General features: G+C 44.2%; 1 protein-coding gene across 1 annotated transcript in view; it reads left to right on the top strand.

The window, feature by feature from the left end:
- PRDM10 (PR/SET domain 10) overlaps positions 1 to 12514 on the top strand; it is a 75635-nt gene that overhangs the window by 47511 nt on the left and 15610 nt on the right. The window contains exons 8-14 of the mRNA XM_054712754.1: positions 368 to 440; positions 2531 to 2648; positions 3796 to 3925; positions 4646 to 4888; positions 6502 to 6513; positions 10362 to 10709; positions 11437 to 11592. Of these exons, the coding sequence (XP_054568729.1) occupies positions 368 to 440; positions 2531 to 2648; positions 3796 to 3925; positions 4646 to 4888; positions 6502 to 6513; positions 10362 to 10709; positions 11437 to 11592 (1080 nt within the window). The remainder of the gene's footprint in view (positions 1 to 367; positions 441 to 2530; positions 2649 to 3795; positions 3926 to 4645; positions 4889 to 6501; positions 6514 to 10361; positions 10710 to 11436; positions 11593 to 12514) is intronic.

Below are 12514 nucleotides of genomic sequence, written 5' to 3'. Positions count from 1 at the left end.
GGGGTGGAAGCCGCTGTGATTACAGCTGTGTGAAAACCCGTGTTTAAATACAGATAAAAACATCAGGAGAGGCTGTGTTTTATTTAGATGAAGAGCCATGAATATTACCTCTTGTGAAGTTGTTCTAATAACAAAAACAATTTAAAAACAAAAAAGGAAAAAGAAAACACGCTGTGTGTCTTGGCAGATGAACTTCCTGAGTGCCCATCTGCCAACTGGTGTTGGAGGGGTTGGGCACAGTGGGATGTGTTGTTGGTGTGAGCTGTTCTCCACAGGCTGTGGAAAGGGGAAGTATTTGAGAAGTTAAGCTCGCAGAGAACACCTGGTGATGGCCCCCAGTGCCTGACCATGCGCTTGGTTCTTGCAGGTGTGGTACGCCGCGTCCTACGCTGAGTTTGTGAACCAGAAAATTCATGACATTTCTGAGGAAGAAAGGAAAGGTGGCTGCCTTTTTTATTTTAAATATATGTTATATATGAATTCTAACTTACATAGTTTGTATCTTTATGCGATCCTTAATATTTTTTTCTATATCAGCATATTTAAAAAGATATTCCAGTAGGCTTTCTAGAGCTACACATCCCTGTCTAATTCTAGGATCAAATGACAGTGACATATTTACATCTCTTTCATGAGTGCTGGGAAATAGTATTTAACGTAATGAAAACCTGCAAATGCTAAATCAGAGGGTGATTCCTATCTAGATGTAATCTCTGGGGAGATAGCCAGATAGGCATCAATTGTGTTTGTAATATAAATGTTACGGTAGTATAATCTCCATACATAGAAATGCACAAATGATAAGTATACAGCTCGGCGACTTTTCATGAAGTGAACATACCTGTGTAACCTGCATCCAGGTGCAGGTATGGAACAGGACCTGTGTCCCAGGAGGCCTCTGTGCTTCTTTCAGTTGCCCCTCACCCCAGTGTGATGCCTCCTGACTTTCCTCCCAGACATGATATGTTGGCCCCAAGCTTTGTCTGATAGAACTGTGTGATATGTACACTTCTGGTATGCACCTTTGCTCAACATTATGTTCATGAGATTCATCCGTATTGTTGTGTATTGTTATTTGATCACTAGAGGCCTGATGCACGAAAATTCGTGCAAGAGTAGGCCTTCCTTCCCCTGGCTGCCAGCACTGGCTTCCCTCTGGCACCTGGGACCCAGGCTTCCCTCCTCTGGCTGCTGGTAGGCACCTGGGACCCGGGTTGGCTTCCCTTCGGCCACCTGCAGGCACCCGGGACCCCAGCTGGCTTCCCCAGGGCCGCCCGCAGGCACCTCGGACCCAAGCTGGCTTCCCCTGGGCTGCCCATAGGCATCTGGGACCCAGGCTGGCTTCCCTCTGGCCCGGCTTGGTCAGGAAGGACACCCGGAATGACGTCTGGTCTAATTAGCATATTACCCTTTTATTATTATAGATTCTCATTGCTATGTGACCTAACTCCAAGTAGGTAGTATCAGAATTGCTTTATACAACCCAAATTTCTATTACGGTAAAATAGACAAATGAATTGTGGTACATTCATACAATAGAATACCAAATCAGTCCTTGGGCCATGTCACCTCCCTGGCACGTTGATGTATGCTTAGCAACCACAGAAGCTCACCTGAGCTTCAATGCCCAGGGCTTTTTTGAGGTATCATTACCTAGGCGCCATGGAGTGAATCACTGTCCCTGGGGCTGAACTTACCCTCCAGCTCCTGCTCCGCTCCCTGGCTGCTGTCGCCTTGCTCAAAGCAATCTGTAATCAGGTGGCCTGGCTTTCTGGCACAGCCAGCCCTCACCAGAGTCATCTCATTAGCATAAATTCAGGGATGGTCAGGGACTACTATCAATCACAAGAACACATATTACTCGGGAAATTCCAAGGTCTAGAGGTTATCTCCCAGGAGCCAGGGACAAAAGCCAGTTGAATTCATTACTATATGGGAGGGTCATTTCCAGCTTTTGGATACTATGAAGAGTGCCACTGTGAACATTCTTATGCATGTCTTTTAGTGAACATGTGTGTGCATTTCAGGGGTGTACCTCTTGGAGCAGAATTGCTGGGTCATAGGTTATGCATATAATCAGCTCTGAACATTGTGCCAAAGTGGTTATATTGGGCATTGATTTTCAAGTTATTTGTGATAAAATACACCCTCAGATTTTGAAGCTTGCATCTGAATCACTAGGTTATCTGAATACAGATTTCCACTGTAGTACTTTCTGTCCTTCCAGTGTGGTGAGGATGTGTGTGTGTATGTGTGTGTGTGTGTGTGTGTGTGTGTGTGTGTGTGTGTGTGTGTTGGGGGTGGAAGAGGGTAGTATGAGGATGTTTGTTCCATCATGAATATATCAGAAAATAAGGTCCTAAAAATTGTTCTCTGTCAAACTTTAGCCTTTGATTTTAAACAGTAATGCAAGTAGCAGACACTGTATGTTTATGAACTCGGCTGTGGTGAGATGAGTGGGGGAGGATGCTTGAGTTTTATTGGTGTCTATTGATCATCAGCCTTTATAACTTCTCTCCTGTGACTGTAGTTCTTCGAGAGCAAGAGAAGAATTGGCCCTGCTATGAATGTAACCGCCGATTTATAAGCTCGGAGCAGTTGCAACAGCATCTCAATTCTCATGATGAGAAACTGGATGTATTTAGCAGGTAGAATGATGGGGAATTTTTCAAAAACTTAGGTTCTCAAGTCCAGACTCATTTCATATTGTCTATAAACTGATGAGTGTTTGTGTATATGTGTGTGTGTGTAAACAGGTAACCAGGTAGGCTGCTGAGGGGAATTTTTTATCTGTCATATCCCGCCCCCTCCACCCTCATTTACCATAAATCTCTTTTCCAGCATAACCAGTACCCAGCAATGGGAGGGCCTTTCACCTTAGCTAAATCTCCCCTAACTAAAGATCCTAAAGTATGAATCTTTGAGATAGCATACACCTTGGAAATAATGTGCATCTTTGATTTTCAGACTGTTTTTAGTAGTAGAATTCCTTCATTATTTGTTTAATTCCACTATATAAAAAAGATAAATGAGGGAGAATCATATCGGATGGGGTGGGCAGGAGCCAGATCAGGTAGGCCTTATGAGTAATGGTAAGAAATTTGGATTTTATTCTAAGTGTTGATAAGAAATCTTTAGAGGGTTCTGATCAGGGAGTATTGTGATGTCAGTTATATTTTAAAACATCACCCGGATAAAAATAAAACCATTTTAGCTTATATTGGAGCAAGAGTGAAGACAGGGAGCCCAGTCAGAAGCTCTTTAAGCTGTCCCGGTGAAGAATGAGAGTGGTTTGGAAGGGAAAGGACCAGAGGACAGTGGTCGGGCTACCAGCCTCTGTAGGATTTGAAGAGAGGAGACGGTGTGACACACACTTAGGGAGTGGGAAGTAAGTGGTCTGGGAAGTACAGTGTGATTGCCGGCAGCCTTGGGAGTTCGCTGAAGTCCATGGCCATGAATTACAGGGAGACCACCAGCGTGGCCGTGCCATCTCCAGCTCCTTCGCTGCGAGGTGCCATGCAGAGTGGGCGGAGGGTTGGGTTGCACCGTCCACTGACCCACACTGGCCAGGGCTCTAGTTCCTTTTTTTTTTCCTGAATAATTTGAGACATCTCTTTGAGCTCTCTAGACAGCAAAGATGAGACATTTAAAAAGTGTATATTAGCAGAAACAATTGTTTCCATTAGAAAAAAAATCAGGAAGAATAATAAAGTAAGGAAATCAAGATTTGGGAAAGTATTTATTACGGAGCATTATGTAGCCATGACTAATTATAACCCCATCTCTTGTCCTCAGAACAAGATGCAGAGGAAGGGGACGAGGCAAGAGGCGATTTGGCCCAGGCCGACGGCCAGGACGTCCTCCAAAGTTTATCCGCTTGGAAATCACCAGCGAAAATGGGGAGAAGTGTGATGATGGGACACAGGTACTGGGGCGCATGGGAAAGAGGCTGGCTTAGAGGGCGTACCGGCACTACTGGTGCATTTAATTAGAGGATGTACCGGCACTGCTATTGGATTTAATGCAGATGCCCTTCCGAGGATGACAGCTCTGTCGGGCCAGCCCTCTGCTGCCTGTTGCTTAAAGTGTGGCTAGAGACCCAAAGGAGAACTTCACATGCCCACAGCCTGGGGCAGCATCCCAAGCCCAGTGCAGGCTGGGAAAGGGAGTCAGTAGCAGTGCTTTCTAAGGCATCCCTGAAGAAGGACCAGGGCATGGTTGGTTTTTTAAACTTGCTGTTAACTTTTTGTAAAATGCAATAAAAATGAATTAGTTAAAAAAAAAAAAAGTGGCTAGAGAGAGGCAAAGAAAAATGTATTTTCAGATATTAGAACAAAAACCCAACTTTCCTGCCCTAAAGTTTTGAATTTGTCTGGAGATATTGGGGGACTGTTTAATTAGTTTAAAAATTAAGATACGATGTTCCAGAAGAGTCTTCTCCTCATGAAGCGATCTGGAATGTCTCATAGTTATCACGTTCTACGGATAGTTGTCTAATTAACTTTCCCAGGAGGAAAATACTTTTTCTGAGCATTACGACTCTAGCCATTTCAAAAAAGCAGTAATTCAAAACCACAGCTGCCACTCTTTCTCACGCTCATCTCTATCTAGGTAAGGGAATAATTCCTGGTTATTGCAATTTCAGGACTTGCTGCATTTTTCGCCCAAGGAACAGTTTGATGAGGCTGAGCCAGCTACTCTGAATGGGCTGGATCAACCAGAACAGACCACTCTCCCGATCCCTCAGCTGCCACAGGAGACCCCGTCTTCCCTGGAGCAGGAGCCGGAAGCTCACAGCCTGCACCTGCAGCCCCAGCACGAGGAGAGCGTGCTGCCCACCCAGAGCACCCTGACCGCCGATGACATGCGCAGGGCCAAACGCATCCGAGTAAGTGGGAAGCGGGCGCTGGCCTTTCTCCAGTCAGCCGGCTGAAAGGTGCTGCTTTCCAACCTGTTCACCATCCACTTCAAAATCTCGCATCTGGCTTATCCCACGCTCAATCCCCTTATTTTGGAAGAAGGTGTTAACTGTGTCTCAGTGTCTTTGTGTCCTGTGGCAGGCAGGTTGGGCGGCTGCCATCCGTTTATTAAGGACGCAGAGCTGGGCTTTTGGCGGCTCCTGGACTGGTATAGTTAAAGTCGCAGAGCTCTCTGGATCCCTAAACTCACTGATTGGAAATGGAGTACATGTCATTATAATAGCTACGTACATTAAAGCGAGGCTCACCTGTGTCTAATCATAGCTCTCACGTTACTCTGGGGCACCTTCATTTGGTTATCTGCAGATTCCAAGGGGAGACTGGCAAGTGTCATCAGCCATCAATGCAAAGGGACCTGTGTCCAAGCTGATGTGACAGGGACGACCCACACCCCCAGGGAAAGCTCGAAGTTAAGCTGTAGGTCCGGGAGCAAGTCAGCGTCTCACCTGTGTGCCCTGCATCTTGACTCGAGGCCACAGGGCTGTAGGGCCTCGCTGGCTTCCAGGCGGACGCGTCTTATTCTTACTCTGCAGATAGCCTTCGAGTCCGAGTTAGGAGCTGCAGGGGTGCCTGTGGAGAGCAATATGGTTTCGTGGAGTAAGGGCCTGTGCTGACAGTTTGCATTCAGAAAACAGTGTCTTAAACCCCTGTTTCTGAGCAGGATGTGTAAAGCCTTTTATTAGTACTTCATGTGCGGACAACAGGGCTCTTTTTGAATAACTTTCCAATTTCTGGATGGCTCATGGTTTTAGCTAATGTTTCCGTTGGTTTTCTCACTTGCATAGGTGCAGCTTATACTTCTTTTGGTCTTCTTATATGCCTATGTGCTAGAAGGGACCTGAAAAATAGTCTAGTCCATGGCTTATACAAATGCGTTTAGACATTAATAGCCTCATGGTAGCATCAAAGAGCTCTGAGCCCACTGAGGCTAAATGACCTTTGTGAGGTTCCTGCAAGGGACACATCTAACACTTGTGGCTCCATGTATGTTATTTCAAAAGTGTATGTAAACACACGGAAATAGAGACCAGAAAGGCAAATAGCTGCGAACCAATAACTTCCCATCCATCATTCCACGTTACTTCCCGGTCTGCATTTCACCCTCTTGCCCAATTACTGTCTTCTCTGCTTTGGCCATTCTGATTTTTCACTTAATTCAGAGAAATGCTTACTAGATTTAATTTTTTATTTTTTTTTACCGGAAAAATCTAAAGCCTACCTATGTAGTGGAGATATGGACATACACGCATAATCTAGCTATGATTGTACTTGTGTTCTTGAGTGAGTGGGTTGCTGGTTTTGGTACAAGGTTCCTCATGTCAAATCAAAAGCCACGTGCATGTGGCTTTTTAAAGGTCAGTCTTAGTTGAGCTATTTTTTCCCCTCTCACACATTCTGAAAGGTAGGGCTATGTATTTTTCTCATCTTCTCTGTCCAGGTTGGTAATGACCAACTGAAAGCAAGTCTTCCAATCCACTTGGTAATGTAACTATTTTTCTCTCCTCTAATGCTGCCTGCTCAGTTGGAGCTGCAGGTAGGTTGGTTTCTGTGTTTCAATAACAGAATGTTCCTTTAAGTGTTTGCCTTATCTGCTCTCCTTTGCAACCTGTACTTACTAAACCCTGGTGGGAACTACAACTTGGTTGCGGCAGTAAATGCAAATTAGTTAATGAATAATGGTAATTTATTTTCCAATAGATCAGCGAGTAAGTCACGGGCTGCAGATTCCTCAGACACAAAGTGAAGGGTAGGACTAAGTGAGCAATCCAAGGCCCCTTCCAGCTCTAAGACAGTCTGAGGGACGCGTGGGATGGTATTGAATTCTAACATGTGTTCAGCATGTGCTGTGTACAATGGAATGTTCCCCGAGGCCTGTCTTCTCGGAGCTTGTAGTCTGATTGGGAGACAATGCTAATGTAAGGTGCTAAGTGCTAAATTTAAAAGTTTAGCATATAATTGTTATAAGAAGTTCAAAGAGTGAAAGGCAAAAAAAAAAAAAAAATGATGAAAGCGTCAGGGAATAGATGAATTCATAGATGTAGTGAGACTTAAAACTAGCCCTTCATAGAGAGTCCGAAAGAAGGTCGACCGTTTCAAAGGAGGGCAGCCATGGAATGCAGGCCGAGAAAGGTGTGCGTGGTGTGGTTATGGGAGAGTGCGCACGCTAGCCTGACCCTAGGGTGGGTGCCAGGGGAAGAACAGCAGTGAGTGAGGCATGTCGGGCAGGGCTAGCCCACCCGAGACTTTGAATGCAGGATCAAAATAATATGAAAATTAATCAAGAGTTTAGGTTTCTTTCGCTATTAATATCAAACTTTAGGAACATGTTACGGTCTTTGCAAAGAATCTGTGGTCTCAGAATTCACTGCATCGTAAGTGGAACCTCTCATCACAGATTTTAGCAACTGTACCACTTGGGCTTCCTTCTGTTAGCTTTGCACCGTGTAGTGTGGTGTGGTTGACTGGCTGTATCTCCTTAATAGAAATTAGCATTACAGGATCCATAATGGGTGCATCTGTGCTGCCGTCACCATTTTTCATGATTTCTCTTGGAAATGTGTGCCAATTGTAGCTCCGAACTACAGGAGATACCCGAGTGAAATGGCCTGCATCCGTGGTCGGAATGGTCTCAGCACTCCTGCCGTGCAATGTGAGGATTGCATTAGGATCATCAGATCAGAGAAATGCAATCTAGTTCTTGAGGGCTGGGACAGTACTCAGGGCTCCATGGAAATGAAAAAGACGATAAGCGCAAGGTTGTCCCAAGAACCAAGGAAGTGGAGCCAGGTGGCTGCTCAGTTAGATCAAGAGTCTGAGGATGCTCATCCATAATCAGAAGTGACAGGAGCCTTATTAGCATCATGGATCAAAACAAAACTGAGTTCTAGAGTTGACATCCAAGGAGAAATGGAATCTCCAGCGAGGCCAAGGTCAGGTGGTGTACACTGTGTCTGCCCTTGGAAACTAGTGACTTGGATGAAGGGAATGATTCTTACCTGCCAAAAGCGCTCTAAATCTGGACTCTGAATTTCAGGACAGCATTTGCTTATTTGCCATGTTTCCATAAAGTTTTGACAGGAGCTAAAATACTGAGAGCTTTGATGTAGAATCAGGATCTGTAGATCTAAAAGGTTGGGCAACAGCTAGGCAGTAGAGTGAAGTGAGAGCGAGCTCTGGCTGATTTGAGAAAGGTCTATTTTTAAAGATCTCCGCTGATGCTATAGGAAAGTTTGAAATAATTCTTTTTGATTTTCACATGAAATACATTTAATTAATTCTCGAACTTCTCTTGAACACTTCCTATGAAATAAGGGCGCTAGGTGCGAAGGTGAATAAAATCTGCTGCAAGTCTGGCGCAGCCCCAGTCATCCTGGAAGATAGGAGAATTCCTAAACACCTGCTCAAGACAGGAGTGTAACGTGCACCCTCAGCCCCGCTGGAGAAGCCCAGAGGAGGGAGTTTTCTTTTTTTTTTTTTTTTTAATATATTTTATTGATTTTTTACAGAGAGGAAGAGAGAGGGATAGAGAGTTAGAAACATCGATGAGAGAGAAACATCGATCAGCTGCCTCCTGCACACCCCCCTACTGGGGATGTGCCCGCAACCAAGGTACATGCCCTTGACCGGAATCGAACCTGGGACCCTTGAGTCCGCAGGCCGACGCTCTATCCACTGAGCCAAACCGGTTTCGGCGAAGGAGGGAGTTTTCTATCCCAAAGCAACTAGGTTCAGAATTCTCACTAAATCAAAACCAAGTATTTTGCTTTTTCCCGAAATGATTATTTTATAGCAAATTTAATTTAGAAGTTGCTGTGTGTAATTTGAAATGAAGGGTCTAAGCATTGTTCATTGCACTTTTTGTTATACAAATAATGCCTTAAAAGCTCCACTAATCCTTCCATTACTATTCCCTTCTACTTATCTAAGCATATATATATATATATTTTTTTTTTCTTCTTTTTGAGGGATTTTCCCCCTTCTCATAGCTATGTAGACCTTTCCCCTGGTTGCTGAGGAGCTAATGAATGAAACTGCATTATAGTTTAGCTAAGGTGTTGGTTCTGTGCTATCTGTGTGAAAGATGACTGTTAATCTGCTCTCAGGAGAGATGAGTTGCTTTTCCAGTAGTGGTGATGAATTTGCGCTGACTATCCGTATTCTCTCACTTGGATCCCCCATAACAACGGCATGAATTTCCTAGGTGGCTAATCAACATTAGAAGTGCAGTCTGTGACTGAAAAGGGGGCAGAGGCAAAACTGACTGGTCTAGACAGGAAACAAAGCAGTACGCTTAACTTGGTTAGCATGGCATGCTAACCAGCGGAACTAACTAGCTGCATTGAGGCTTGTCCTCTGCATTTTTTGAGTAGAAGTGATTAAATGTACAATCTCCATTTATCATGTGTGCTCATGTATCTTACCTCATGAGCAAACACTTTCACATAAATCTGTATCCTTTGTTTCTCTCTCAGTTCTTTTTCTTAAATTGAGACATAACTCACATACCATAAAAATCGCCCCTTTATGGTGGTTTTCAGAATATTCCCACAGCTGTGCAATCATCAGCACTATCTAATTCTGGAACATTTCATCACCCTCAAAAGAAACCCCGTATCCATTGCCTCCTTCACCCAGCCCTTGGCAAGTGCTACCCTTCAGTTCTTTTTATTACCGTATTTTTTTTTCCGCTAAACATTTTAATCAAGCTTTGAATTCTTTATTTCTGTTTTTAAAAAACATATTTTTATTGATTTCAGAGAGGAAAGGAGAGGGAAAGAGATAGAAACGTCAGTGATGATAGAGAATCATTGATTGGCTGCCTCCTGCACGCCTCACATTGGGGATCGAGCCCGCAACCCAGGCGTGTGCCCTGACAGGGAATCAAACCGTGACCTCCTGGTTCATAGGTCGACACCCAACCACTGAGTCACACTGGCCTGGCCAAGCTTTGAATTCTTTTTCTCAAGGACTTGGACAAGTAACATTTGACTGACTTGCTCCAGCCTCATTCACGCACATGTGACTTAATCCCAAGTCATTTCTTCCAAGTCTGCAATTTTTATTCCACGTCACTTTAGGATTTGTCTTACTGAGCAAGCCCTCTGTTGGGAATATGTTTTTGAATGTTGCTTACATCCTTTCATAAGAAAACACACACATAGACATAAAACAAAACAGGAAACGTTTGTCTTTTCAAGATGAACTTCTTTGCGACGTCTTTATTTTTAATGTCTCGCCAGAAAAATCTTCTTTTCCAGTGTGTCCTAGAGTTTCATTTCTATGGAAAATCAATTATTGCAGAGATCACTCTCTTGCTCTATAAACCTGCGATCACACATTTAATTTCCTCCCTAAACCATCCTGTCTGTGTGTGTCTTTCAGAACGCAGCTCTCCAGCATCTGTTCATTCGCAAGTCGTTCCGGCCTTTTAAATGTTTGCAGTGTGGGAAGGCCTTCCGTGAAAAGGACAAACTGGACCAGCACTTGCGCTTCCACGGGCGGGAGGGGAACTGCCCGTTGACCTGTGACCTCTGTAACAAGGGCTTCATCAGCAGCGCGTCCTTGGAGAGCCACATGAAGCTCCATTCGGACCAGAAGACGTACTCTTGCATTTTTTGCCCGGAATCCTTTGACCGCCTTGATTTGCTGAAAGACCATGTGGCCATCCATATCCATGACGGCTACTTCACCTGCCCGACCTGTAAGAAGCGGTTCCCAGATTTCATCCAGGTGAGTGTCTGCTACTGAGATTCCTGTCTGCTTCCTTCTTTTGGTGAGAGAAACGGATTTTTGGAAAATTGAGACTGCCATCACCTGTCACCTGCATTTTCTTCTCTTTTTTGTAACAACTTCACAATTGAGGACATTCCTTCAATCTACTTTATTTTTTTTTTTTAAAATGCATTTTTATTGATTTCAGAGATGAGAGAAAGAGAGAGAGAGAGAGAGAGAGAGAAAGAGAGAGAGAGAGACTGAAACATCAATGATGAGAGAGAATCATTGATCGGTTGCCTCCTGCACACCCCCTATGGGGATCGAGCCCACAACCTGGACATGTGCCCTTGACCGAAATCAAACTCGGGACCTTTCAGTCCTCAGGCTGACGCCTTATATCACTGAGCCAAACCGGCTAGGCGGGAACTCTGTTTTTAATCTTAAAAAAGGAAGGAAAAAAGTGTTGGTTGCATGTAATCAGGGCCTTGACTACAAGCACTCTTCCTTCCTCCTCTTCTTATGGGAGGTTAAGATTTGTAAGGCTTCTGGCTCCTTGTTTTGTGACTTTGTCGAAAGGAAAGTGTGTGTTACTGAGGCCAATTATCAGTCACACCTAATGGGATTACCTTGCTCAGTTTCTGAAAGTGCTTGGCAACGCCTCTGGCGCCCTCTAGAGTTGATATGCTGCCTTGTCATTTCCTTTGGTGCCGAGTCCCCTGACTTTTTCTGTCTTTGCTGGCAGGTGAAAAAACACGTGCGAAGCTTCCACTCAGAAAAGATCTACCAGTGCACGGAGTGCGACAAGGCCTTCTGCCGCCCCGACAAGCTGCGCCTCCACATGCTCCGACACTCGGACCGCAAGGATTTCCTGTGTTCTACGTGTGGGAAGCAGTTTAAGGTGTGTGAGCAGGAGCAGCCGGAGGTGGTTCTCACGGCCACTGCAGTCACGTCCAGCCAAGGATCACTGCGTGTTTGTTTCATCAGCTCATCACCCACTTTCAAAGAACTGGACTGGGGATGCATTTCATGCCTCATGTTTGAGTCAGTTATTCCGATAACATTAAGGAAGGAAACTCACCTTCATTTCCCAAAATGATTCATTAGATCCCCAAACAAATAGAGTAATAATGTACCTCCCAAAATAATCCAAATGTATGGTAACTAGAACTAAATTGCTATTGAGGCATTCCTAAGAGAACAGTCCATTTACTTATCAAATCAAGAGATTTTTATTGAGCACTTACTAAGTACAGGAGGCTGATGATTGAGCCCTGCAGCAGCAGGACTGTCATCTGATGGAGGTGGGACATCTGTAGGGTGCGGAGAGGGCTTAGATCACACTGGGGAATGTTAATGATGTCAAGGATTAAAATAAAAAATAAATTCAGTAACCTGCCTGGAATTTAGAAGCACAGGAAAAACCCATGGGAGGCCCAGAGATCTGAGTTAAACAAATAAATATAAAGATGGTAAAAAAAAAAAATAAAAATGCTTTATTGGGAAATCAGATGATTCTGCAAAGATCCGTGGAGGGACACCCTCCTGGCTCTGACTGTAGGTGGCTCTGTCATAGTAACTGGAAAAGTATCAGGAGGGGAAAGATAATTTTACAAGGATGTATTTGTATAGAACGTGGAAACATTGAAGAGTAGTAGAAATGCCTTTCAAAGCTTAAGTTTTATGGTGTGTGTATTGCAGGTTGTAATCTCAATGGCCTTTCATATATAGTAGCGTGATTTAGAACTCTCTAAAGGACTCTAATGGGAAAGTATAAATGGGTCTAGGTTTTTCTGTTTCTTAATTGAAAAAAATAACCATTT

The sequence above is a fragment of the Eptesicus fuscus genome, chromosome 23 (assembly GCF_027574615.1).
Source record: "Eptesicus fuscus isolate TK198812 chromosome 23, DD_ASM_mEF_20220401, whole genome shotgun sequence".
In the NCBI taxonomy this organism is placed as follows: domain Eukaryota; kingdom Metazoa; phylum Chordata; class Mammalia; order Chiroptera; family Vespertilionidae; genus Eptesicus; species Eptesicus fuscus.
Note: the sequence above shows the minus strand (reverse complement) of the source record. Positions and strands in the feature narration are given on the sequence as shown.